Below are 26,847 nucleotides of genomic sequence, written 5' to 3'. Positions count from 1 at the left end.
CAGTGCTACATATGCATCGTGCGCTTATGTTCACATGTGCCTGAGAGCACATGGGAGGCACAGACACTGGAAATAGATCTGTTGTTCAATTCAGAACAAAAGATCTAAAGAGAATTTTACATTTGGGGGGAAAAGTTGGCTTCAAACCAAGTTGTAGAACTAAGCTTAATGTATTAGACCAGTTTTTTCTAGGCGAGTCATGCACACATTCATGCACTCTCTAGTACTAGCACCATGCTTCTGCAGCATTAGGTGTTTAGCAAACCCACAAATATCTGAAAATCTGAAATTAAGGCTCCCTTGGCTCCTTTAATTTTCCTGCTTGTGCGTGTTTGCACTGAGATGGGACATAAGGTCTTTCTTTAAGTGGTCAAGTAAACTCAAGCAGAATGAGAAACTTTCATTTTTCAAAGGCAACTTATGGCGTGCTGTAAAAGAACTTCACACGCTGATGTGTTACAGAAAAAGAATGGAAAATGCTCCGGTTCTACGTTCATAAGTTCTTGGCTTGATCCTTCTGAGAAGATGTGAACCGAAATCAAGAGGAAAGCCTTCTGTAAGGCTTCAGGAAGGAGAGACCTGAAGAAAATAAACTCTGCTTCCTGCAAAAATTGCTACAAATGCCCTTCCCCCAGCACATCTCACCTTATCAGCTTGTCATCTAAGACATCACTTCGAGGTGCAACCTTACCCTTTGCTTCTCTTGCTTTCTGTCCCTTTCTCATAATCCCCCAGTGCACACGCTTACACACCAAGACTCCAGCAAAACTCTCCTTAGAAAAAATGCTGCAAGGAGTGATAGAAGCTGGGCCTCCCCCCGCCCCCATCTTACAGCAGGAATATCACAAAATTAAAATAAATAACTAAAATAAAAGCATGAAATCCTCAAGACATGTATGCTACTACTTAAAGTGACCACATCCTGTTAGGGTAAAATCCACAGTGGTAGAGAGAAATTATACAAGGCTCTCAGCACCTCTTTAAAGCCTCTGAGTGAAACCCCAAGTGCCTAAAATCTAAGCAGTTGGTGCTGTTTTGTTGTGTATTAGGTTTGCTTCAGATTAATCTTCCTTCCCATAGCAGGAACAATTATACTACAGAGCAGCAGAGCTACTCAGTTCACTGACTCCAAAATAACTTTCCCAGTGTTTTACTTGCGTAGCAAATGGGAGTTAGCACTGAACACCCCGAGCCGACAGCACCCAGCACTACGGCGTGACTCTAAGTTCATACTATGGCAAAAGGCGCGCATTTGCCTACAGATCTGGGAGGCAAAATTAAGTAGCATTATAAAAATATCCCAGTTACAAAACATTTCTAACAGGTTTTTGCTGTTGTACATTAGAAAACCAGTATGCAATGTAAGTGTCACTTGAATAGGGACTAGGATATCAGGGAATATCATCATTTATGCCTTAGAAATTTCAGATAGTTTTGTTTAAAATTGCTTTTGAGGGACAGCAACGTGGAAAGTCTCCAGTGAGCAAACATCTTTGTGATTTTTTATTTTTTCCCCCGGTCTGGAGGTGGAGAGTCTTGCCCTAAGAGTCAATGCCTTTTTGCCAGGAAAGGCCATCTCTAAAGGGCCAAAGCCAGGGCAATTTAAAAATGGCAAAACAGACATTTAAACTTGCTCAAAAAAGAAACATGTTCTTAGTTCAAGATCTTGATGGCCAAGTTTCAGGCCGAGAGGCGAACGCCTACAGTTCACAAATGACAAGAAAACAGTGATTGCAATAGAAACCCTACCCCACCCTTTGCTATAGCAACACCAACATACAAGTTGTCTTCTCGTGGAAGGAGACAAGTATGGCTGTCATCTACTTGAGTAATGCAAAATTTTCATTGACTGTCCTTCAGATGGTCTATTTCTTATGTCCAGAACATAAGGATAAACATGTTTTCACAGGATGAAGGCAGCAGTTACACAAAATGTGCTTCTTTTATTAACAGACAGGCTTTGGCAAGTGTATTTACTGAGTGGAACTGAAACAATGAAATCAGTTTGAAACCACACCATTTGTTATTGAAAGAAAGTCCATGCATGGGCATCTTGCTGACATTAGATGCACCCTTTTTTGATTTAATTTGAGGCATTATAAACCAAACCCCACAAACATAATGTCAATTAAGTCAAAGCCGGCTGTTAACCCAAAGAAGATGTGATTTGAAGTATCTGGAGATATACAATAAAAACGTTACTGATGATTTAATATTAGCGCAAAAGTAAGGAGTCACGAGTTTCACTGGCTCCCAACCATCTTCTGCAAGTGTTGTTCACAGAATATGAACTGAATATGGAAATGAACTAACAAAGATAAATATTTGCTGCACTTCTTTCTCCATAAAAGACCTTAGAGCATTGCTCTAGAGGTCACTTTTCAAGCCAGCTGCTCCACCTGATTATTAAACAGATTATTCAAAGAATGCGGTAAAAATTGCATCCCACCACCTCAGTAAGTGATCTAATTCCAATTCCCCTCAATATAAATAATTATTTATGAAGAAATAGAGACGCATTCTAGACCCAGTGCGTTGGCTCAGCAATATCACATGTGACCTAAGTCAGTGCGTGATGGGAAAAGATGATTTACAGCCCTGAGCTGATCCCATAATATATGTTTATACACATGACATTCCCTGAGCTTTGGGTTAAAAAACTCTGAAAACAACTTCAATACGCTCTTGCGTGCAATGTCCACAAAGGATGCAAATGTAGCCCAGGATCATCCCGACAACATCTGCTCTCTGACCGTGCTCCGTTTCCCCAGGAGCGTGCAATTGTGAGCCCTTAGGACAGCTCAAGGCTACAGTGGATTTACCCCTTTACTGCAAAGTTACTCTGCAGTTGGGCAGGTTTGCAGTTAAATTATTCCCCGCATAGGGAAAACCAGCCATCAGAGAGTCTGTTGTCAAAAGTCTTTCTGAATGGCATGAAAAGATTAAGAGGAAAGTACAGGCACGATATTGGGAATCACAGGGTGAAGGAAGAGATGTTTATAGTAGACTGGACTCAGACTCCTTCTGCATCTGCCAAGTGTGCAGTTAAAAGTCTTTGGCTCAATTAAAATAATTAGTCTGTGGAATACCTTTGCATGGGCTTGAAAAAACAGTGACTCGTATTTTTTAAATTTAAGACAATCACCTAGAATGCATAGCCCTCCCTCCTATCTATTCTGTGCTGCATAGCACTTATCTTCTACACAGACAGGTATATTTCTGAGTTTACAGAGAGAAGCGCTTCTTAACCATGCCAGTACACAGATTTCATCTGGTCCCTCACTGTGTTCTTGCTCTAGATAATGAAAGAGCCTTTTTATGTATGTTTCTTCCTCTGTAGTCACTTACGTGCATCTTTCTGCCGTATTATTTTCCAACCCAAACACACAGCTTTGAGAGAAATCAACGCGCACAACCTACAGGAGAGCAGACCCAAGGATACAATTGCTTTTGAATTGTTTTCCTCTGGATACAGTACAGGTTTGCTGTACTATGTCCTAGAATTTAGAAAATCTACCCTGAAGCACAGGTTATATATAGACCTCAGCACATTAAAAACATGCAAGCATCTCAAGCCACATCCTCCCCCATTGCTCTTCACCTGAGAAAAGCTAGGCAAGGTGGCCAAACCCCTTCCTTTTCGTGGTGAACTGCAGCAAATCTGTCGATGCGTGGGTGTGATATTCCTTGGGAACTCGGTCTTTTTTCTTCCCAGTAAGAAAATTTGCAAGAAACCTCAGATAATCCTGACGGCACTACAGGAGCACTGATCTAAATGCATGGTACAGAAAAGGGGTACATGATAGAAGGAGGCAGACGGGACATGGGGACCTGCAACAACTTGCTGATGATCCTGGAATTGCTCGGTAAACGAACCCGAGAAGAGACTCCAGTGTATCTGGATCCCGTCTCTCTTAGCTCGAACAGCCAAGTTATTTCTGGCCTACAAGCAGGACAATATAGGAACAGGCTGCAGAGCAGTCAGCAGGCAGATCCAGGAGCCGGGGCAGTGACCTGGGATGCGGCTGAGTTCCTCCTTTCGCCGCAGCCTCCCCAACGTGATTGTAGGCCTAGCTGCTAAGTGTCGCAGTTCCTCATCTCCAGCCCCGGGGTGGGGGGGGTGGGTTTAGCAATAATTCTTTGCAACGGGGGGTGACTGGGGAGAGGAGGAGCTCCCTGTAGGCACCATGGGTCTGCGTGGGTCATGGGAATACTTCAGCACCTTTCAGAGCATGGGGCGGGGGGGGGGGGCTCGTGGCCTGTGCAGAGAAGCAAGTCCATGTGTGCACCGCAGCAAACGTACAGATGGGAAATTTCTGCACTTTCACTGCACAATGTTTAAGGCTCCACAAATCAAAGAAGGTTGTGGTGCACTAAACGTATCCTGAATGAGGCCCAGGTTACTTTTGCTACAGATCTGAGGAGGTGGTGGGGGAGACGTGTCTTATTCCTGCCATACCTCCCAAATGTTGTGCTTTTAATGCTCCTGCTTTCTCTCCTCCTTTCCAACATTCACCCTTTCCTTCCCTCTTTCTTCCCTCTTTCCATTTTCTCTGCCTGCCCATCTCCTTCCCTCCCCCTTCTTTTGAGACCCTTCCAAAACAGTGCACTTGTCATAAGCTGCAATCTAAGGGAGAAAGTTTCAGTTCCTGCCAGTTTGCAGCTTCTTTCTCCCCAGGTCAGCAAAAAAAAAAAAAAAAAAAAAAAAAAGACAAAAAAAAAAAGACTTTTAAGAAGAGATCAACACCCCACCCAGGCGATAGGCATCTTTCGAAATCCTCCAACCCAAAAACACACCCACAGCGTCTCTCGCTTCAAGGCTCTACTGTTCGAGCTACATCTGTACTATAGCGCTCCCTCAAGAAGAGCCCATAAGAATTGCACCAGGGTCCCCCAAAGCAAGAAAGCCAACCCTCTGCTGCCTAGGCTTTGAGAAACAGCCTGAGCCACCTCAAGGGGCTCGGAAAAGGCTTGGGTTATCTTTGCAGAGGCTGAAGGACCGGCTGGTTGGATGGGGGGGGAAAGGAGGGGGAACCACTCGCCAAGTCCCAGCAGCGTTCTCGGTTGCTCAAGGCCACCAGAGGTTGGTTATGTTCGTGGTTTTTTGCCACACTCTTTGCTTCCCCTTCCCCTTGCCTCGCCCCAAGCTAGGGTGATGTTTCTCCTCCAAACCGCCCGCCAAATCGTGCTCTCTTCCCCCCCAAAAAAACCTGCTGGAGGAAACGCACAGGCGACCACCAGAACCAGCGGTGCACTTCAAGCAGGGCCGGGCGAGGAAATCAGAGGCAGGGGCTCACATCTGGGGCCGGCTCGCAGCCACTCTCCCCTCTGCCGCCCCCGAGCTCCGCTCGCCGCCGGCCCGAGCCGCCCCCCCGCCGCGCCCCGGGGCCGGGAGCTGTCACTGCCTCTGAGCCCGGCGGGTCCCTGGGGCCCCTCCTCGGCCCCCCTCCGCGGGGACTGACTGCATGGCTGGCCCCGCACAGCACCGCCGAGCGGGGTACCACGGCTCCCCCCCGGCTGCGAACCCCCCCGGGCACCGGGGAGGCGAAGGGGAGAGTCCCGACACGCCGCGGCGGAGGAGGAGGAGGAGGAGGAGGAGGAGGAGGAGAGACCGGCCGCTCCGGGGCGGAGGGAGGGAGCCGGACCCCAGCCCCCGCGCCCCTTCCCCGCGCCCACCCTGGGCCGGAGGGGTCCCCCAGCCCCTCCTGCCCCCCTTACCTTAATAGTGCCGTCCATCTAGAATAACTTCCAGCCGGTACCAGCAATATTCCACACATTGACCCGGTTTAGCCTGCAACCGAAGCCTCCTGAAGTTTGTTATCCTTCTCTCTCTTTTGGCTTTTCTCCCTGCCCTTCCAGCGGTTTTGCTTTTCTCTCTGGATCCCCTCTCCTCCTCTCTCCCTCTCCCTCCCTCCCTCTCTCTCTGTCTCTCTCTTTTTTTAACTTTGGTTGTTGCAGCAGAGCGAAAAAGAGACAGTTAACCGGATGAAACGTTTTTTTCTGCTAATTTTGGGAAGTGAAGTCACCGAGGAGGAAACTTTCGTCTCTCCGCTGGTCCAGCCTTCTTGATCAAAATATATATATTTTACATACAGGATATTTGCTCCATTTAGATAAGAAGGGGCAGAACAATAGCTACCTCTGTCAGCTCTTGTTTGTCGCTAGGGCAGCCAGTCCAACGCAGACCTTGCCTCGCACCCCAGCCCGTATTAGCGAGCGACGTGTGTCATCCCACAGTTTAGTTTAACATGTTTTTTGCAATTTTTTTTTTCTTTTGGCTGGAGCGGCTTTAGCCTGACTCACTGAATTTCCGTCTCTTCCCACAGATTTTTTTATTAATGCGTTTTCCAGTCACAGGCAAAAATTAAGGGAAGAAAACCGTAAATACAATTCGGTCGCAGCAGGCAGAAAGAAAATAAGAAGTCTGGCGATTAAAACGTATTTAAAACGTATTTCGGCCCGTCTCCTTCACGCCTCCCAGCGAGGAGCGTGAGACGTGGGTCCAGTCCCTGCCAGAAATGAGCGGTAAGTGCAATAATGCAAGACAAATGACTCCAGCAATTAAACACAGGCTGGAAACGGGGCTGCAGGAAAGCGGAGGCTCTTTTCCACTTTCACCCCTTCCCTTCCCCCCGAGTCGTCTCGAGGGTTGGGATATCGGGCTCTGAATCAAGGATACTGGGGTGGATGAAGTCTATCCATTTCACTTCAGGGACTGGAAGTACCTTCCCCAGCCTCCTCTCACAGTGCAAGTTTCTCGCTAAGCTGTTAAAACCCCACTCGGGGGGAAAAAAACACTTTATAAGCTAAAAATGACAAAAAATTACAATAATTGTCAGATCAGCTGAATTTTCCGTTCCCGGATGCCGTGTCAGAATGGGCACTGCAAAAACCCAACCACCAGCCCTTAAATCTCATTTTAGACCTGACGAGCCCTTTGACGTGCAATTCTCTCTTTCATTCAAACGGGAGCGATCACCAGAAAAGAAACGCGCTTTCCTTTTTCCGGGAAAGGCTGAAACCCTCCAAAGGACCCGAGGAAAGGAGACAATACCCGCCTGTCCAGCTCACCCGCTTCCCCCCCCCCCCCCGCCTTGCAAAAATAACAAGCAGCTAACAGCGGAACACATCATGCAACACTTTGGGCGTCCTTTATTCCCCACTTCTGCAAACTGCTGCAGCCCGAGGAAAAGAGCAGAGGGTGGAATAAAAGGAGGGTGAAGCCAAGAAAGAAAAGTGTCAAGGCAGGAGGACACTCCTGCACGTCAGATCTCTCGGTGGAGAGGATTACCTTGTCCAGTGCCAGTTGTGTCCAGTCTTTTTGTTTCCCCCTGTCTTTAGTCCAACCACGGGGGAGGGGAAGGGGGGGGATAAAAATGATATCCAAAGTTATTCTGCACCCGCCCCTTCCAAAAGGGAAATGCAATAATGCCACTAGTGTTTCTACTCGGCTCCGGCAGAGATGCCTTATTAATACTTTATTTCTCCAAGACCGAAGCTGGCAGGAGAGAGCTGTAGATCCCCCTTGCCCCTCCCTCCCCTCCCTCCCCCTCCTCTGAAATTAGCCTCATCAATTCAGCTACAATTTTTCAGTTCAGATGCAGACACGGGACTGAACGTGACCAGACCTGGAGGTTTTGGCTTGCTGCTTGCCAGCGATTGAGGCCGTCTGCAGCCAGGAGGTGAAGCGGGGGGGGGGCGTTGGGGGGGAGCAGAGGGGACAGCCCGACCGCCTTCCCTCTCCCCCCACTCCCGTCCTCCCCCTGTCTGCTTTACAATCCAGGGGTCTGCGCTGGGGTCCCCGGAGAGCAGCACATCTGGATGCTGCTAGCGGGGTCAGGTCCCCCCTTGCCTAGGGCCACAAGAACTGGAGTTCAATTAAAAGAAATCACGGTTAACCCTTTGCTTCCCTCATTACTCTTTCTTTTTCCCTGCCCTCTCTCTCCCCCCGCGCCGCAAATACTCTCTTCTCCACCCCCCCTTCAGCTTTACCACATGGCAGGCTGCTGCAGCAACAAGAAAAGCAAGAGGTTAAAGGGAAGAGTGAAACGCATCCTTTCAAAACCCAAATGGTTTCCTCTCTAGACAACATTCTCTACCAACCCCGAAAAACAACGGGGGTGGGGGGTGAGGGAGAGGACAGGCTGAGGATCTTAACCGCGAAAGGAAGGGAAAAAAAATACCCTGGAAGGAGCCTCTGTCATCCACGGACCTCACAGAGCATTTTGTTTTTAGGCTGCGTGACCGACAGGTCTTGGACGGAGAGAGAAAGGCGGGGAGGTGAGAGCGGCAGGGAGAAACCACCTGAAAACCTGCCCGGTTTATGCGAGAAGAGCCCAACATTTGTAAAAACAGCCTTTCCCCAGCTCCGGGCTCAAGAGACAAACAAGTCCGGCACTCGCAGCGGGTCTCCAGTGCTCCCAGACCCTGGAAGATGTCAAACAGATCCTCCTCCATCGCACCTAGAGATATTTTAGGAGCCCTACTCTGCATTTTATTGCCAGACGGGCACCACGACCCCCAGGGGCTTATTTTGCATGTCTGAGGATGACTCGAAACGAAGCTTGTTCGGGTCACTTGTTAGATCGGGTCCATCAGGGTTGTGTTTGGTCTAAAATGAGATTTGCGAAGAGTCCAAGAGATAAGGTAATGAGCGAAGTTCTTAAACATTGCAACAGACAAGCCGAACAATCTACTATTTTCCTCCCAAATAATGTAACAATAGAACCTTTGCTTCATCTTCCCACCACCACCAAAAAAGAAAAAAACAAACAAAAAAAACCAAACACAAAACCAAACCACCACAACAACCACCCCTGAAGTTATCTCAAACTTTTTGGAAAAGGCTGGAATATTCATAAACTCCGTGCGCCAAGCTCTGAATCATCCTAGGTGATTGTTCAGCGACTTTGGGTATTTAACTGTTTGAGAGGGAGGGAGCAAAGCCAGGCGGGGAAAGCAAAGCCACCGCCGGGCACGGTGCTGATCAATGTGCGCAATTTTTAATCTCATGCTCAACTTTTGGATGCATATGTATATACAGTAAAGGAATTATGATCTGTTTAATGTGGTTACCACCAGACATCTGGAAAATCATTTGATCTTGGCAACCACGGAAGATTTCAAATGCTTACATTGGGACAGGCTGGTAGAAATCGGTTACTTCTCAATTATTTTTTTTTTTCACTCCGCTTATGAATGAAACGAAATACTTGACCCAAGCTTTTAATTAATTCAATATTGATCTCAAGCGTTTGGTATGTCCCCACCTCCTCTTTTCGTCCTTATAATTGGGTTACACCGACTGCAGCCTCACACGGAGAAGGTGAAAACGCCGATTGAAATTAATAGGGACACTCTGGGGGTAATTTGGCCCGTGACTATTTCACGTCCAGTATCAAAGGAGTTAAGCCCTCGGCGTAGTTCAATGCCAGTCCTTCGCGGGACTACATAACCTCCAAAATGTGGATTTTCTGTCTGTAATTCACGCGGGATTAGTGATCATCACTTCATAATTAAAACCGTCTAGTTATTCTATAGGAATAAACATAATGAAAACCTTCCCGGGCCTCAGTTGCAGGTTAGAAATATTCTTTTCGGAGGATGGGAAAGGCGATTGGCTTATTTCACCCTCTCTTACCCGAATAGCATCAGCTGAGCTCTCGTTAACCCCCAGCCTGGGGTTGTCGCTTTGAACTAACGCGGTAAAAAGGGGGGGGGGGGGGGGGGGGGAGAGCCCCAGAAACAGGCAGCCACGCCTTGACTTTGTCGCTAGAAAGTGGCTTATTTCCCACTAACTACCCACTAACTGTGACAAGGTGTCCTCTTTTTTTTAAACTAGCTCTCTCTATATAAATTTACACACACATACCTTGCACTAGGTATACTGTGTTTGTGTATCATATATAAAAAACTGCCTATATATTCTCTCATCTATAAACGGATTTACAATATTTACCATCATTCTTTGCTCGGAGCTGTATTTGCAGAAGGCCACGGTCTATTCTGCTCCAGTCTGTCCTAGAGGGAAAATCTCCACCAACTTTAGTGAATGTGTAAAATTTCCGGGTCTGAGTTTCCTCTGGCACCGACTCCGTTGCAGAATGAAAAACGCAATGTGTTTTGTTTATTTTCTAAACCCACGTTCTTACAAGCAAAAAGGCCAAACTACAGCTCTGGGATTTGATCCCCAGAAACGAATCCCAGTTCTAAACCAAAGTAATTGGGCAAGCCGCTGCTTTTCAGCTAGCAATAAAAAGGAATCAGTAGCGTTTTCCAGCCCCGCAATTGAAGGATCGGGTCCCTCCTACCTCTTGGTGCACAGGAACAGCCCATGGGATTTGGGAACTTGAAACTGGAAAGTTATTCACTGCTAATCGGTACTAAGTAAAACATAATGTCCTAAAAGTGGTGTGGAGAAGATGCAGTAGCTTTGAAGCTGCATCGCAATTAGGCGAAGAGCTGGGTAAGCAGTGTCCTGGCTAGTTTTATTTGAGCTCCATGTCCCAATAAAACAGCCCCCGCCCTCCCTTCCTCCCCCATCCCGCAATTATTGAAAAGCTAAGGCACAAAAAAACAAAAATACTGAAGGCCAAAAAAACAGACTGCAGTGCACTAGCTCCAAACGTCTGGCCCCTCGCTTGAGGCCATAATTAATTTGAGATTTATTTTTATTGGAGAACCCAGTCTCGTCTGACCTTAGCCAAACAAGACTTCAGCTAGACCCTTGATGCGCTTGAATGGAACAGAATATTTCTCTCTAACTTCTCTTCAGGCGTCCGTGCCTGCTTTGAATTTGTTCCCTCAGACTTCATATATTTGGAGATTTGCAGGAAAGATTTAAAGCATTTTTCCCCCTTAGCATTCACTTTCTTGTTCTTCCCTTTTTGCTCCCCTTCCCCTCCACACCTCCCCTCTTTCTAAACACAGGACTGGGAGAGCATAGGAAAGGCTGGAATACAAAATTCCCTGGATCCAGCATATTGGTGGGGGGCGTTTTTCTGTAAATCGTGAAAGAATGGAGACATTGGAAGGTTGCAGAGTTGGGGAGGGGGGGTCGGTTGCTTGAATGCTGCTAGGGGCAGGAGTCACTGTAAAAGCTTATCCCTTGTGCCCGAGCGCCTGGTTTATTTTAGAAAGATCCAACATGCAGCATTTCCAGGAAAGAAACAGCGTTTCTCCCACCTTTTCCACCTAAACTCAAACGGTGTCATGAAGGCAAAGAGGGGAAGAACGAGCGCCAGCCCTTCCCCACGCAGGGGACACGTCAGGCTGGACACCGGGAAGGGGAAAAGGATTTTTCTATTTAAAATAAGGGAGGTAGGTGCAAACAAGAACTAAATCCTTAAGCACCAAGTTGTCATAAGGCATTAATCAATAACTTGCTAACGTCTAACAACTTAGCAGCGGTTCTGCCTGAAGAAATGAGCGTCAGAAAATAAAAAAAATAAATAAAAAAAAAAAAAAGAGAGAGAACGATTCGGTGTATACGTAGATTAATCATCACGAAGTATGAGAATGACCTAAGAGCTCAGTGCAGCTTCTGCCCGCTCTACCCCTGCCGGCAAAGCTGCTGCAATTCCCACCTTCCCACCCGACCCCGTCTGGGAGGAACTGAAATTCTGCGGGACGCAGGAATTGCCAAAGAAAAAAAAAAAAAAAAGGAGGCAGAAATGGATGCGCTAGAGGATGCTCTCAGTTCGAACTGGGGAAAAAAAAAAACAGTCCATGAAGGCTTTGGTTTTCCCTTTTCTGCCAGGCTAAGGCTCTCTAGCTGTTCTTAAGAGCGTGGGGCAGGTTTCTGTCTGCTCCACACAGCCGCATTCCCAGCATCCATGCATCCCTGAGCACCTGCGGGATGACACCCGTGCAGCGCCTTCCCCTCGGTTATTCATCAGGCACCATCTCGGCGGCGAGACTTCTCTTGTAAAAAAAAAAAATAATAATGAAATAACGGGATATTCTTTCCTTGCAACCTGCCCCCGAGCAGCCTCTAGCCGCTACTGTTCATCGGGAAAGATAACCTGTCTGTGTCAGGGTTTGTCAACAGCTTTCGTATTGCTCACTCCAAAGAAAATCTCACTGCTTTGTCCTTAAAAAAAAAACTTTAAAACCCCTCTCTTCAGGGCTTCTGTAAACTTTCCAGGCAGAGTAAAAGCAAGAACAAACCAAATATTGTTTCCAGCCACTCAGACTATTTTTGCCTTCATGAATATGCTTCTTTGTACGGTACCACAAACGTTATGGCTGCATGAAATCCATTTTTAAAGCCAGAAGTCCCGCGCTTGCACGGTGGCTCCTCCCTGGAGGAAAGTCCACGGTCCAAGGTCTGGGCTGGAGAACATTTTCCACACAAGCTCGCAAAAGGGACCACGCAGTTCCCCAAAACTCCGCAGGAGTCGGAATGGGGAGCAGGCACGCTGCCTCCCCAAGGAGCTTCGGGTCCGCGGGGATCCAAGGCGTCCCAGCACCTTACCTGAGCAGCTTCTGGGGAACTGCCTTAAACATCCCCCCTGGGGAGACCATTTTAAATACCATCCCCAGGCACGGCAGAGGAAAGGAGGGGAAAAGCAGGGGTGATGCCAGGACACCCGCTCCCGCGTGATGGGAGGCATTGCCGTCCTCTCCTTCGGCTTCTTCTCCTGCACCGGCCAAGGGACTTTACCCACAGGTAAAGCCTCAAGCTGGCAGGGCTGGTACCTGGAAAAGGGGCTCCAGGGGGGAGGGAGTTCACCCCGGGATGCTCAGGCGCTGCCTTGGGGAGGGCAGGAGCTGTATTTACAAGCTGGGGAACCGAAAGCAGAAACACTGACTTTCTCTTGGCGAGGAGGGGAGTGACAGAAGAGGAGATAAGTGCTTGGATGTTGCCGAAGGGCATAAGAAAAGAGCACACCCCCAAAATTATTCTTGTACCGCCTTTACACACATATTAAACCACAAACTGGCAGTGCAGAAGTGGAGCAAAGACTGCTGCGGCCCGAAGTAGCTTGTGGCAATGGTAATAATTAAAAATTCAGTATTGAGAGGTCATGTTGCTTTGCTTATAGCTCTAATCCTTTCCATATCCCTACAGTCAGGATTCCAGTGCTGTCTTTTAAAATTTAATTTCCCAATTATATTACATGTCTCATTCTCTGAAGTCAAATACTCATGTTTAGATGAGATTAGCACCCTCTGATATACTGTAAATTATTAAGTACTTGCAGATCAGTAAGTCCCATAATGGTATAAGGAATTGAAATACTTTATTAGTTATGCAGACTAAACCAGTCGGGATCAAAATGATTTTTTTTTTTTATATTTATGATTTCCTACCTCTCTATTGTGTTAAGGCCCATAACAAAAAGTGTGTAGGAGAGAGGAAAACGGGCAGTCCTGTCAGTAGGTTATACAGGATCTTTTGACAGTGCTTTAGATACAGATCCGTATGTCCTATGTTGTTGTGATGTAAATCAAGGTTACAACACCGAGAAGCTGAACTTTGCCAGTATGACTCAACATAAACCATCCTTGTTAAAACAAACCATCTTAAAAATGAAATCCTCCTCTTCCTCCTCCAGCCACCTAGGCCCAACCCTCCCCTTTGCATTTTGAAGCCATGGCAAGAAAAACAATGTGGCCTGAAGGTAGTCATAGGCTATTTTGTACCCCAGGGGTGGTATGACAGTGAATTTATTCCTCCTGGGAGCTCCTGTGATACACCCTGACAGCAACCCCCTCTCAGTTACAACATACAGAGATGAGGCATTTTTCTGCAGAAGGCACAGTATAAACAAAGTTTATATACATGATGCATTTGTTGGCGAGGATTTATAGAAGACGTTGATCCCAATCTTGCTTTTTCTACTGTGTAATGGGGGTAGTGTATGCATCGTCAGCTGAGATCCCCTGAAAGTAACAAATAAAATATTTCTCCCTCCCACAAGACAAGTAAATAAGTTTTTTTTTTCTGGAGAAGGAATGACATGAAAGAAAATAATAATAAAAAAAGACCTGTGAAGAAAGAGGAATTGGAACTCAACCTCCTGCTTTTCAATCTTGCTCACCACAACTTGGTAAGTCCTCAAAGATCAGTGTGGGGAAGCAGGAAAGAGAAGGCAGGTGCTGTCTAAATCCAAACAGTGCCTTGTTCTTACACAGCACTTTCATCCACACTTTAATGATGAAGAAGTGGAGGAACAGAGAGTTGAAGTGTCTTGCTCAGGAACACCAAGCCCACCCCAGCAGGTCTGGGATCCGTATCCATGTTTCCCAGCCATCTGCCTAGATCGTTAGTCAATCCCATCTCTTCTACAAATCAGCCAGTCACAGGCAGAATGTCTCTGCTGGCTCTGGATGCATTCGAGTCAGTGGAAACTCTCACTAAACTCGGAGGGGCCAGAGATTGACCTAACCCATATGTTTAAGGCTCTGATTCTCCTGAATTTAAGCATGTTTCTACTTTTAAAAACACTCTCACTGATCTGAATGAGCTACCCAGGTACCATTTTGCACCCCTGGTACTGGGCTGCCCAACTTAAAACTTTTAAGAGTCAATAGGAGATATTTGCTTTGTCTTCAGAGGACTTTGGATCAGTCCTAAGAGACTTCTGTCAAAATCCTGTTGAGTTTTTTTAAGCACGGGAACAGGTCATTTCCCCAATGACATTAGTGTGAATGAAACTTTACAGACAAAATACCAAAGACACGGTCCTTGCCTAAAATAACGGCAGCTGATGATGAAGGGTTGTAATAAAAGGCAGAGTTCAGCACTACACAACTCGCTTATCCCTCCACTGCAGAAACACTGGATATAAGTTCAGCCCGAGGAGTTCTTCCTGGTGGATAAAACACATACTTATGTGAAGAGAACTTTGTCCAAGCACTTTGCCTGCAGGATTGTACTTAATGAGAAGGCTATCCCGACACAGTAACGGACAGACTCACTCAATCCTGCTGGAATGTTAAATTATTTAGGCCTGGATCTTGGTTCCACTTAATTCAAAAGGAATTTTGCTACTAACTGGAGCGGCAACTGGATCTAGCCTCACAACAAAAGGCAATGATACCATAATATAGGATGTCAAAGGGCCTTCATCTCTTCATTGTAAACAGAACACATCTCAGATCGTTTCCCACGTAAGGGAACTAACTCCAAAGAGAAATTAATGCTAAAGCTGGGCACAGACTGCATTACATCTTTCTTTACTTGAACTTTGAGTGAATTTGCTTTTGTGAGACTTGAATTTCATTTATTTTCCACAGAGTTTCTATTCTTCCAGAAGCTGGTACAAAGCTTTACAAATTTAAAAAGCAAAATTAAATCACCAACATTCCCTGAAACGTTGTGCTAAGAGTACGATTTTGGGGGATATCAACTGAAAGTGGAATCTTGACCATTCCTGGTCAGATTTGCTCTAGAAACCTGGTCCAGAGAGCTGCACAAGTTCACCCAATCAGGGAAAACAAGTAATGCCACATGACCTTTGAGTCATCCCACCAAGCTTGCATTTCAAATATTAATACTCTTAACAAACTGCTCACAAAATGAACTATTGCCTACGGATTATATAGAGAAATCATTCAGTGAATGACTTCCAATACTGTGTATGTATATGAAAATCACAATTGGCGCATGGATCATTGACTAAGGGTGGGGAAAAAAAAAAAAAAGAGAGACAAACACAAAATTCCTGTAATAAATTATTCATTACAAATTAACCACCCAGCTCTAGTTAACACCCTTCTGTGTTTCTTCAGCCTGAGAGAGAAGAGGCTTGTGTTTTAGATTTTCCCTAAGTGCTGTTGCATGCAGGGTTTGCCTTAAACGTGTAACCCAGATGTCCCAGGCTTGGTTTATTTACATTCTTGGGAACTGTTGTGGAAAAAAACCTATATGATGTCAAATATAATATACTACTCAATTGAGTTATAAAGGGACAAGGCTGTGCCAACCCTTCTTTGGTATTTGTTTTTTTCTTATGAAAAAGAAAGAGGCAGAAGTGTCCCATCAAAATACATTCTAAGATCAATATTTTTTTTTTACCTAAAAATAAAAAGATATACAAGCAACTATTTAGAGTGCAAGATCTAGTAGTATCTGTCATTAGCCATTATCAGTAAAATCAACTGAAGTCAGTTTGCCTACTAAATTGTATGGAAGCATTGCTCAAAGAAAACCATAAGTAACACTGTGAAAGAAATCCCAGTATTATATAGCGTTGCCTGGTGTGACAATCCATTTCTTCAGTAACTGAAAGAGATGTTTTGGTTTAACTCATTAAATATTTTTCCTCTTTAAATCCATTTTGAAACATACCTTTCAAAAAACATAACTTCACATATCATGTTGCATATTGAATTCAGTAGTTGGCACAGCAGAGAAGTAGAGGGATATTAAATGAAATTTAGCTCTGGTTCAAGACTAAATGGTATCTAGGAAATCAGAAAATTGGAAGCCAATTTAAGAAACCACTATGATATAATATTGGTAGCACACCACCACTATCATATTGGTTTCAGAGCAACAAACCACTACTATAATGTAATTCAGGACACCCTCACTGTAATACCAGTTATAGAATAACCCACCAAACCAAGCATCAATGCATTATAAAAGACAAGACCACTTTGACATATTGGTGGTCCCTGATGATACAACTTTTGACTCAACCCTGCATATTTCCAGAACAATAACTGTGATACTTGAGACCTCTCCCTCCAAAGGTAGAGGGATTACTTTTTTTCTGCTAAATTGATTGAGAATGGGAACGAGATTTTCAACTAACACAAACGATTGTGAATTTTGGAGGATTGTAATTTTTGACATTACCTGTTTAAAGATGCTGTCATGTCTTACCTTGACGTAAGACGAAGTGTCTGGTACAGTCTGAAACATCCTTATTTGTTTAATAGATATATTTAAAGGTCCTAAAATTGACCTGAAATTAAAAAAAAAAAATAAATTAAATCATATATATATAAAAGTAAAGAAACAAAGCATTGTTTAAAAAGTAAGATAAGTAATAAAATTTAAAGCTCAAGTATTAAAGTATACCTTTTAAAGGACACAGAAAGACATCCACCACAATAACTAAAAGTCAAGTAATAGACAGGACTTCACAAAGCAGGGTTTCATTTCTGTGCTTTAACAACAGTTTGGGTTTGCTTTTGGATTCCCCCTCCTCAGGAAGAGAGCCTTCTTCACTTTTGACCGGAGCAGAGGGAAATGTTTGACATTTGATTAACTGAATTTCTTAGCCAACAATTAAAAGCCAGCTGAAATACTCATGTTTTCATGTCGAGACTAGTTAACCCTATTGACTTGTATCCAAGGGTTTCACTTGGCTAAATGAAGGGCAGTTGCCTTTCGTGACTCATTGAAACCATTCCGAGCCATTAGCCTGCCGGCCTCTATTGATTTAAAGTACCTTTCTCACCAATAATAATTAAACAATAAATTAAAAAAAAAAAATAGTGAAGGAAGTATCATTCCAAATAGCAATAAAAACCCCCAGGCTTGTCAATCTCAGCCCTTCTATTTCAGATAGTGCCGTTATTCAGTCAAACATAGCGGTGCTTTATCTCAGGCTTGCATCAATGCAGTACATCTGTTTTTCTGTACTTCTAAGACTTGATGATCTCCTGATGAACAGGTTTTTTTGCCTCTTCCCCCCCACCCCCCCCCCCCGAAGTCATCACTACAGAGATGCAGAGATTAACAACGATCCTGAAAAATGTAATGGTGTGTGGGAAAATAAATCTGGAGTAACTAAAATATCCGACAACTATTTTTCCTACCCGCTCCTCTCAGGATCTTTGGTCCCCTTGGAAAGCGCCAGAAAGCGATTAGCGTACTGTAATTAGTGCATCGTTAAGAAGCACGAGCCCACCCCCTCCCCGTCCTTAGCAAGCAGCTCGTTAAGTGCTTCTATTCTGACGGTCCCGTTTTGCCGGGGTGGGAAGGGAAAAGTCAGAAATTTACCCAGATTTTACTGCAGGAAAATTATTCTACAGAATTAGAAATATGCATAAGGAGTTGCGCACGAGTGGTCAATACTCCTGGGTTGGGTGGTTGGTTTGTTTTTGTTTTTTTTTTTTCCAAGCTCTTCAGGAAAAGCTGTGGGGTCCTAACTTTGCAGCTCGTTCAGATCTAATACAACGCAGACACCGCTGGTTAATCACGAAATATCCTCCGTTTGATTAATGAAGAAGCCCGCGCCGCGCTGGAGCTGTCTGCTCCCTACTCTGGGTAGCTGCCACCCCGCCGGTGAAAGCCCCTTCCTCGCCCCCAGCAATGCCAAAGAGCTGGCTTGCTTTGAAACATCTGCTGATTTAAAAAAAAATAATAAATAAGTAGAGAGAAAGAAAGCAAAAAAACCCCACAGCCCAACAACTCTGGAAAATAAAACGTTCGCTATCTGCACGTAAACCCCCCTTTTATTGATTTTTAAAGCATTTATTACGCGGCCAGCTGGCACAGAAGGGCAACCGATTATAAAATCGACAATGTGTTTCTGATAAGTACAATTCTTTTTTCTGTCGTCCTCCCTCCTAACACATTCCAGTTTCTTTTGCTTCTGAACTTGCAACGGGGGGTGGGGGTAGACAGAGTTGAGGGACAAGGTAATTTTGCTTAGCCAGTAAATTTTCTAGGGTCAAGGATTCACGTATCAGTTTCCCCTGCTCCCCTCTTTACCCCTGATTAGCGCTCCCCCCCACTCCCGATTACATCCCTCTTATAATTACGCATGTTCATAGAAATAAATACATCTGCATATTTGGAGCCAGTCTTAAGAAGTCTGCTGTGGATTATTTATCAATCGTATTGCCCTGCCAGCATCAGTCACAGTATAAAAGGGCCTCTTAAACTACTTTTAGATTCGCTTCTTGCTTATTCTTATTACTATTATTGAAATGACTCACCTTTTATACCCTTTCCCCTCAACCAGTGGCAGACCAGTTTGTAAAGATCCAGGTTGAGACCAAAAATAAAACTCCCCACCACTTCTGGATTACTACCCTGCTGCTGCAGTTTTGCAAAGAGGAGAGATTAAACTTGTTAGATCCAAAGCAGCGCCGAAGTTAAAATTCCCAGCCCATCCAGACAGGCTGCATCAACCAGGCATTTCCTCAGGGGGCTTCTGTAATGCTCGCAGCTCCAGGACGTGCTTTCCTTTCCCTCTCTTCTATGCTCTCTACTTTTCATTTGATTTCCGTTTTCCCCCTTATCGATATTTCAGCTCTTCCCTCAGATTAATCATGGCTATGCGGCACCTTCACCCAATGAGCCTGCCTGGCGCTACTCACAACTTTAAAGAACAAAAAAAAAAAAAAAAAAAAAAAAAAAGAGAGAAAAAAAAATTCACAACTTTCTTAAAAAAATATTGCTGAGGAGTCAAGCCGAAAGGAGACGCTGAGTGGAGCTCAAGTGCTACTTTAAATCCCCTTTTAAAATAAGGAAGTTTCAAATATCCGTTTTTAAATCATCGTTCCTTACTTTGAGCTTTTTTTCCTGAGTCTTACCTTGAAAATAGTTAACCCATTTCCCCCTGAAGCAGAACTGAAAATAGTACAGACGACGCTACAGACGCACACGGCTGGAAAAGGGAGATGAAATCGCCTCGAAACTATTCTCTCTATTGGATCAAGAATTCCGGATTTCTCTCTGCAAGCCGAAACCTCCAGATCCTTTTAGCTATTTAATAATACCCCATCGAATAGTAACGCATTTAGGGAGGGAAAGGAAACACATCTTCAATCCAGGGATATTTTTTTTCGCCAACGTCACGTTTCTGATGAATATTGTCATCTCAGAAGGGTTCGCAGATAATATTTTGCACTAACCTGGGGAAGAAACTTCCAGGGATTTTAGTACGACATCAATTTTAAATGTAACCCTCAGAAGGGTTACCAAAACTATTTGGAAAATGTCCTTCCACTCTCTATTCTCTTTCTCTCCTTCCCGGCTTTGCCCCAAATTCCAACATATTGAAACATTTTTCTCCTTAATAAGAGGAACATATAAAGTGAAGGGGTGAAAGGGCAACTTGGGAGCCGTGCCTAGAGCTCCGCACACAATTTACTCTCTGGTAGACGAGGCGTTTAGCATTCCTCCCAATTTCCAAGGAAAACAGACTCAGACCTGTACCCAGTGACCAGGGACCTCGCCAGAGCCACTTTTTAATATAGAAATTCTTCGGATTCTTTGTTATTATTATTGTTGTTGTTGTTGTTTATGTTAAGAGGGAGAGTTTCCCAGGTAAGGTAAAGCGCCAGGGATTTTGGTAGGAAGATCTCGGGAAGATAACTTCCGATGGAAGGAAAAAAAAAATCGAAGCGACAGGAGGGATTTGCGAGGTGTGTAGGAGAGAAAGAGGATCGAAAAAAAATATTAAAATCAGCGTTGTCCTTTTTAAAGGGCTTTCAAAAGAATCGCGGGGTTAAAAATGCCGTTTGCAAGCCTTAATCTCATTATTCTGCGGGGATGTGAACAACTCTTTCTGCACACGGACAACTGAGCTAGCTAGGGACCGAATCAGATCACATTTCAAAGTCATTTTTCATTCTTTTCTCACGTTTCCACGTGTGAATTACACAAAACACGTAGCTGAAGAGGAACCCCGAGGGCTTACTATTGTGTTAACAAACCCCTCTTCCTCTAATTTTCGTTGAGGGGCAGCTAACAGGCGTTTGCATCTCTCCCCCGTGCCTTTTCCCCGCGAATTTCCTTTATTTTTAGGCAAATGTGCCCAAAGTCTCAGCAGAGGTCTGACAGGGACCACTGAGCCACTTAATAAGCTGCAATGAAATAAATTTTAAAGGTTGGCGTTAACAAAAATTGAGGACGAGAAGCACTTAAAAGTTCAGGGGAAACGCTTGCCCCGAATCCTGAGCTGGGTTTGCTACCCCTTGTAATCAAACCCCACAGTCAAGTCGAGAAACCCATGTGGCTAGTTGCAGTCATCTTGGGAGCTTTACTAGCCCAAAAGAAAATTGCTGGCAAATTGGAAACAGCTGTAGCGTTGGAGACAAAAAAAAAAAAAAAAAAAAAAAAAAGAAAAAAAAAAAGAACACCCCCCCCCCCCCAACACACACACTCCTGAGCAGAGAAAGTTACAGAAGTTTTGTTTACACAAATAGCTCCAACGCAGGCATGACATTTCAAGTTTTCATCAACAAACCATAGGCGACTTGTATGTAAGCAACATTTCAACATTCATCACTGGCAGTGATTTTTTAAAGATGCCTATGAAATCTCTCCCTCTCGCGTATAGGCGCTTCCAGTTCGCTCCCGTGGCAGCTGCCTGTGCCTATGCCCCCTTTAACAGGGTGCTAGCAACACAAACAGTGACTTAAAACCCACAAAGAATTTTATCCAAGGGCTTGGGGGGGGCAGGGGGGGGAACCTGACAAGTGCTCGATTCTCATAAGCCTGTCGGACAATTGCTAGAACAAATGAAACGGTGGAAAAGCTCGAAGTCCTGCAAAATGTGCTCTTTTCATGTTTTCTATTTATTAGATACGTTAAGAGAAAACAGACTCATATGAGTCCCAAATGTAGGCAGAGTATTAAAAGAGGCATGTGTATGCTCCAGCAATTACAGCTGAATTTGATTAAAAACGTCATGAGGACTGCAAAAGCAGGAGTTACCTGATACACTAACCCTGAGGTTGCTTTAGGATGAATTATAACACAATTCATTTTATTTTAATAGGTCACTATAAGATTAACTGTTTAAGGATGGAGCTGTGCTATAAATGTTTACATCAAACCAGAAATAAGCAAGCTTTACTTTCTGGTTGTTTAGAAATAATGTTTATTACATTTTAAAATTCCTCAACATGTTAATTAGGAATAAGGAGAAAGTATGTGAAGTCAAAAGGAGTTCCAGTGCTTGACATATAACCACACACACACTTCTGTGCTTCAGTTTCTCTTTCCTAGGAGGAAAATGTGGTGATTTTTAACTGGCCATCATCATTTCCACATGCTATGGGAAAATAATGGCAACAACTTTTTTTTTTTCCCCTTGCTCCTCTCATGGTCTTGGCTCAAAATTTGAAGGCGCTTTGTAGCCTGGGCCCGTGGTCAAGAAGACCAGCCAAAGCCTGGGGTGATGACTCTGTCCCAATAGCCCAGAGAAATCAGCCACCACAGCAGCCAAATTTGTGTGTTTGGGATGGAGAGAGCTTGAAGACCCTTTTGTGACCGAGGAGAAACATCTCACAGGCATGAAGGACTTCGACACACCTTCCCACTTTCTGTTCCCAAAGCAGAGACTGTGTCTTTGAACTTGCTTTAGCTGGTACAAACATCTCTCGCAGATAGCTCCAAGAGATGGAATAAAAATAGCCTCATAAATTTCCCCCTCAAGAAAGAAAGGGTGAAACAGAGAACTACCATGTAGAGATGTTCATCTGATTTTTCATCTGGTGTACTGCTGGGGAGTTTTTGGATGAGATAAAAACCCCTCTGTGGCTGCAATTCCCCCCCCTACACCCGTGCTATCTTTAAGCAATATCTAATACAATAGGTACTTGTGCATGGCTGCAACTGTAAGGAGCAGTTGAATTTAATTATCATTAGTCATAATAGTGCCATATTGCTGAAATTAAAACATTAATTCTATAGGAAAATCCTACCTGTTAAAATTTATTTTCATTTAGAATCGACAAGAAGGGCAAACTTGGAATTTTAGCATGAAAAGAAACTTCTGTCATGCTTACTTCAAGGAAAAATGAAGTGATATTCTCAAAAAGGTTTAATTCAGAGAAATCAGAAGGACCCATTTCAGTGAAGATAGGCTGTTTCATTTTCACTGGTCAATGCACCTAAAAACACTTTGATAAATTCCACTGAAAATCAGCAAAACTGCTAAAAATTTTTTTTTGGAAAAACATTTCAGCTTTGCTAAATCCCTCTCTACCACAAAACCCACCTTTGAAATACAATATGTTTCACCCTGGCCTAATATTAACGATGAATGTGATTAGTCTATTAAAATAAATAATCATAAATTATTGATAAAATCATTATCACAACAAAAGCTTTAGTTACAGAGATAAAATGAGCAGATAGGAAAAAAGGAATTGCCATTATTGTTAGATTCTATATTATTCTTGAAAAAGGAATGTTAGGTGAAGGTTCATGTATGTCCCAGGAATTATAAATTCTGCTTAATGTGAATAAGAGTCTTTCACTTTTGCTGAACTGTCTTGATTTAAGGACATGGTACTGTGGGGACTATTTATTTTGACTAGTATTTACTGTGAAGTTACAAAAAGTGTGGGTTTTGTTTTTAAACACATGATTATTTACAAAACACTGTAGTTTCCACTCCCTATTGTTTATAAACATTTGAGGAAATTATTTACTGTCCATAGGATGTCATGTAATTCGCCTGTTAAACCAGTTTTGGTTTGTGACTGGGCTCGCGTGTTTCTCAGTTCATGTGTTTTGTTTTTCTTTAGTTTTCTTACCAGACCTTAGAGATATCCTCCTGCAGGTTAAGTTAGGGAAAATATAAATGTTATAATGAAAGACATTTCCTGACCTAAATACAGTTTAACAGACAAAAGGGTGGGAAGGAAAGTTTAAGGACAGGGTGGTAAGACCTTAGGCCCCACGAGAGCATGTTGGTGGCAGAAGTGGGACAAGAAATCATTGCAAATCCTTTATGCTGCACAAGTTCTGGTCCTCCTGAGTAGTCCCCAGCAGCCTTTGCATGGAGCCTCCATTCTTCGGGGACCTCACAACTGCATACGTGTCTTTGGTGATGCCTTTTTTACCGGGGTTTTTGTGTTCGGCCCCTTCATCGTTTATTTGGTGACAAAACGCCTCTTGGCCATGCCACACCTTTCAACTGCAGAGGCTTACCTGACACTGGTGACAGGGCTGCCACCTGCTCTGAGGTCCCCTTTGTGGCGGGAACACCTAAGGTGAACGCCTCAGCCCTGGGCGGTGCCGGGAGCCTCCTTTCCTTCACGTCCCGGGAGGGTCTTCAAGTTTGCTGAGGGACGAGGGGACCTGCTGGGGGTCCATGGCCCTTTGGGGGCGAGGGATCTGTGCTGTGGGGGACCCTGTGGCCCTTGGGGGGCCAAGGCGAGAGGGAATGGGGGCGTCGGGGGGAGCCTTGCAGCCCCCTCCACGCCAGACAAAATGGCGGTAGGTGCTGTGAGGAGAATCCCGCCCTGTCAGTCAGGGGAGAGCAGCCCCCTGCGATTGGCTGTTCTCCCCAGAGGGCGGGGCAAGGGCCACGGGCAACCAATGGGAAGCGCAAGGCACCTCGCGGCTCTCCAGAGGGCCCATGAAATGGCTGCCGTGCTGCTCCCCTCAGCCGCCATGGCGGCCGTGGCATTTAGCACCTTCCTCCCCAAAATCCCTGTGCTCCCGCCTGTGTCTTGCCTCCTCTGTTGTCCCCCTTTTTTCAGAAAAAGGTCCCTCTTCTGTACCCTCTTTTGCCCTATATGTCTACTGCGCCCCTTTAAGTAAATAATCCCAATATTTATCATCCCAAATGAGCCCCTACCACTCTCTTTTGCTTTCACACACCAGCATAAACACCTGCCAAGGCTGATGCAAAATAGGAAAATAGAAGAAAAAAGTAAAAGAAATCAAAAGCAAGCCTCTTCCTCCATCAGAGTTTTGCCTCTTAAGAAAAGAGAAGTAGCGGTGACCCCAAGTTCACTGCAAGATTCGCTGTTACTTTGCTCTTCTGTCATCGATTTTACATGAGGCACCTCTTCTTGGAGAAGATCAAAATCTTTTTTTGAAATATAAAACTCGAGGATGCCCTTGTCTCCTGCACAGCTCCCCCTCCCCATATAATCCAGCTCCACAGCTTGATCCCTTTGCCTCTGCGCGCTCTGGGGTTTATTCTTTGCTTTCTTTAGGCAAATCCCTAAAGTCTTGCACCATGTTGATGGGAATCTGATGGGAATCTCCCTTAAAGTCTCCCTGGATATTTTTGGCTTGAGCTCCTGGAGTAGCTGCTGCTTGGGAGAGCCCAGGCAGCCTGTGAAGACACATCTGGAGCTCTAAAGGGGCTCCATCTGCTCCGGTGTCCACTGAGAAACAAACCACCAAGCAAATACATCAATTATTTCTTCCCAGAGGTTCATTTTTTGAAAACATCTCACCTTGTATTTGAGCCAGGCTGGATGGTAAAGGAGGTGAGCAGGAGGGAAGAGAGCGAGAAGGAAGTCAGTTTCACCGAAGGGCAACATAAACAGCTGAATGCATGAAAAAGCAAAAAAGCAAAAAAAAAGCCCTGAGGTGAATTAAAGAAAAATAAATGGCTAAAACAGGAGCTTGATGCGATTCCAAGTGTTTTGACATGGAAGCATGTTTCCCATTCCAGCGAAGGTTTCTCTTCGAATTAGATGAACCATAAAATAAAAAGGAAATTTAGAACAACACTGTAAAATGGTGTTTTACAGCCCTTTCCACAAAAGGCTTTCCCTTGAAGAGGTCTTATACCTTGGGCCTTGTCTACGCACTATCATCAGACAGCTTGGAGTATACCAGTCAAATTAAAGCATTTCAGTGCCCGTTCCTCCTGAGCGAGGCTGCAGCCTTTTCGGTATGAAGGTGCTTTATGTGCGAATAACTATTCCCATATGGAAAGGAGCGATGATTTGGGAAATCTCTCTGGTTAATATTATGAAGTGCTTGCTGTGAGCGTTTGCTGTATCGTGGAAATGGCTCAATGTCAGGGCATATCCTTCTTCGCTGATGGGGCCTCCGGGACATCCCTACCAGAATAGAGACAGCAGAAAGTACTGAGCTCAACAGACTTTATTTTGACCAGCGTTTTATGGGCCAAAGAGATTGTCTGGGATGAGAAGAAAGTCATGTTCCCTATGCAGGGAAAGGAGAAGGGAGGAATGTGGGCAGCAAAAGTGTGGAGGGGATGAAATAGGGATTTGAAGGAGCATTGCATGGAGCATTGGTGAGCTGCTGGTGGCCTGAGCACACAAATCCCAGGACATTAGAGCTCACTACATTAGAGCTGGATGTGTGCTAGCACTGTGGCAACAAGGGGAGGAAAACTGAAGGTCCTGGAGCAAGTTAACTACAGAATAGCTGCGTGCAAATGAAAGGCTGTACCAAACAAACAAATAAATGAGAATACTGCTAACTCAGCTGAATCAGTACAAAATCTGTGGTGGTCCAGGCTTCTGCAGCTGACGGCTGTTGGAAATCAATGCCACTATGGTCTCCATAAGGCTGTCTTTCCGCTCAGTAGCTAAGATATGAAAGGTATGTCATAAATTACAGACTTTAAGGTAAAACCAGACCATCTCTCCTGAAAGACATGGTTTGCAAAATTTTTCCCACTTAGAAACAGCCCTCAGAGCATGAAAACTTCTTCCAGTTGGGCTTTCAGAGGAGGAGTATACAACCTCACTTTTTGATCCCGCAACCACGCTTAGAGACAGTTTTTTGAGCTGTCTAGAACAATGTGAATTACTGTTCTCTGATATAGCTAGCCCAGATATTTTTGTCTTTGAAATACATTACAGATGAAGCCTACACACTTTTCCAGTTACTATCAAAAGCCTTGTCCACATGGGGATAAAAGGTGATTATAAAAATATCCTAGTGACCATGTGAACAGCTACTACCTCGTCCTGTTGGTACTAAGCCACATTGCTCTAGGTGGCATATGAACAAAGACCAGATGATGCTCCGGGCCCCAGAGAGCTTCTAGATTTACACAACACATTATAAAACCCTGTAGTGTGATAGACTGACCCGTGAGCTGCTGTTGAAGCCAGCATGTGCTCTGCAATCCTTGAAAATCAAGCAGTTTATTTTAGGAGCCTGACTATGGATTGAGGAGCTTAAATTTGGGCTCCTAATTG

At 44.5% G+C, this 26,847-nt stretch overlaps 1 protein-coding gene across 6 annotated transcripts in view; it reads right to left on the bottom strand.

The window, feature by feature from the left end:
- The window catches only part of FLI1 (Fli-1 proto-oncogene, ETS transcription factor), an 89,779-nt gene extending 70,092 nt beyond the window's left edge, over positions 1-19,687 (bottom strand). Inside the window, exons 1-2 of one of the 6 annotated variants that reach the window (XM_074561222.1) lie at positions 18,904-19,687; positions 16,811-16,919 (exon numbers count right to left, since the gene is read on the bottom strand). In XM_074561222.1, coding sequence (XP_074417323.1) covers positions 16,811-16,876 — 66 coding nt within the window. In that variant the 5' untranslated portion in view covers positions 16,877-16,919; positions 18,904-19,687. Of the gene's footprint in view, positions 1-5,718; positions 5,909-16,810; positions 17,655-17,962; positions 18,527-18,903 lie in introns of those variants that run through there. The other 5 variants (XM_074561224.1, XM_074561223.1, XM_074561225.1 and 2 more) reach the window with 5 other exon arrangements.
- Between the last annotated feature and the right edge of the window lie 7,160 nt (positions 19,688-26,847).

Source organism: Larus michahellis, chromosome 17, assembly GCF_964199755.1.
Source record: "Larus michahellis chromosome 17, bLarMic1.1, whole genome shotgun sequence".
NCBI classification, from domain to species: Eukaryota; Metazoa; Chordata; class Aves; order Charadriiformes; family Laridae; genus Larus; species Larus michahellis.
Note: the sequence above shows the minus strand (reverse complement) of the source record. Positions and strands in the feature narration are given on the sequence as shown.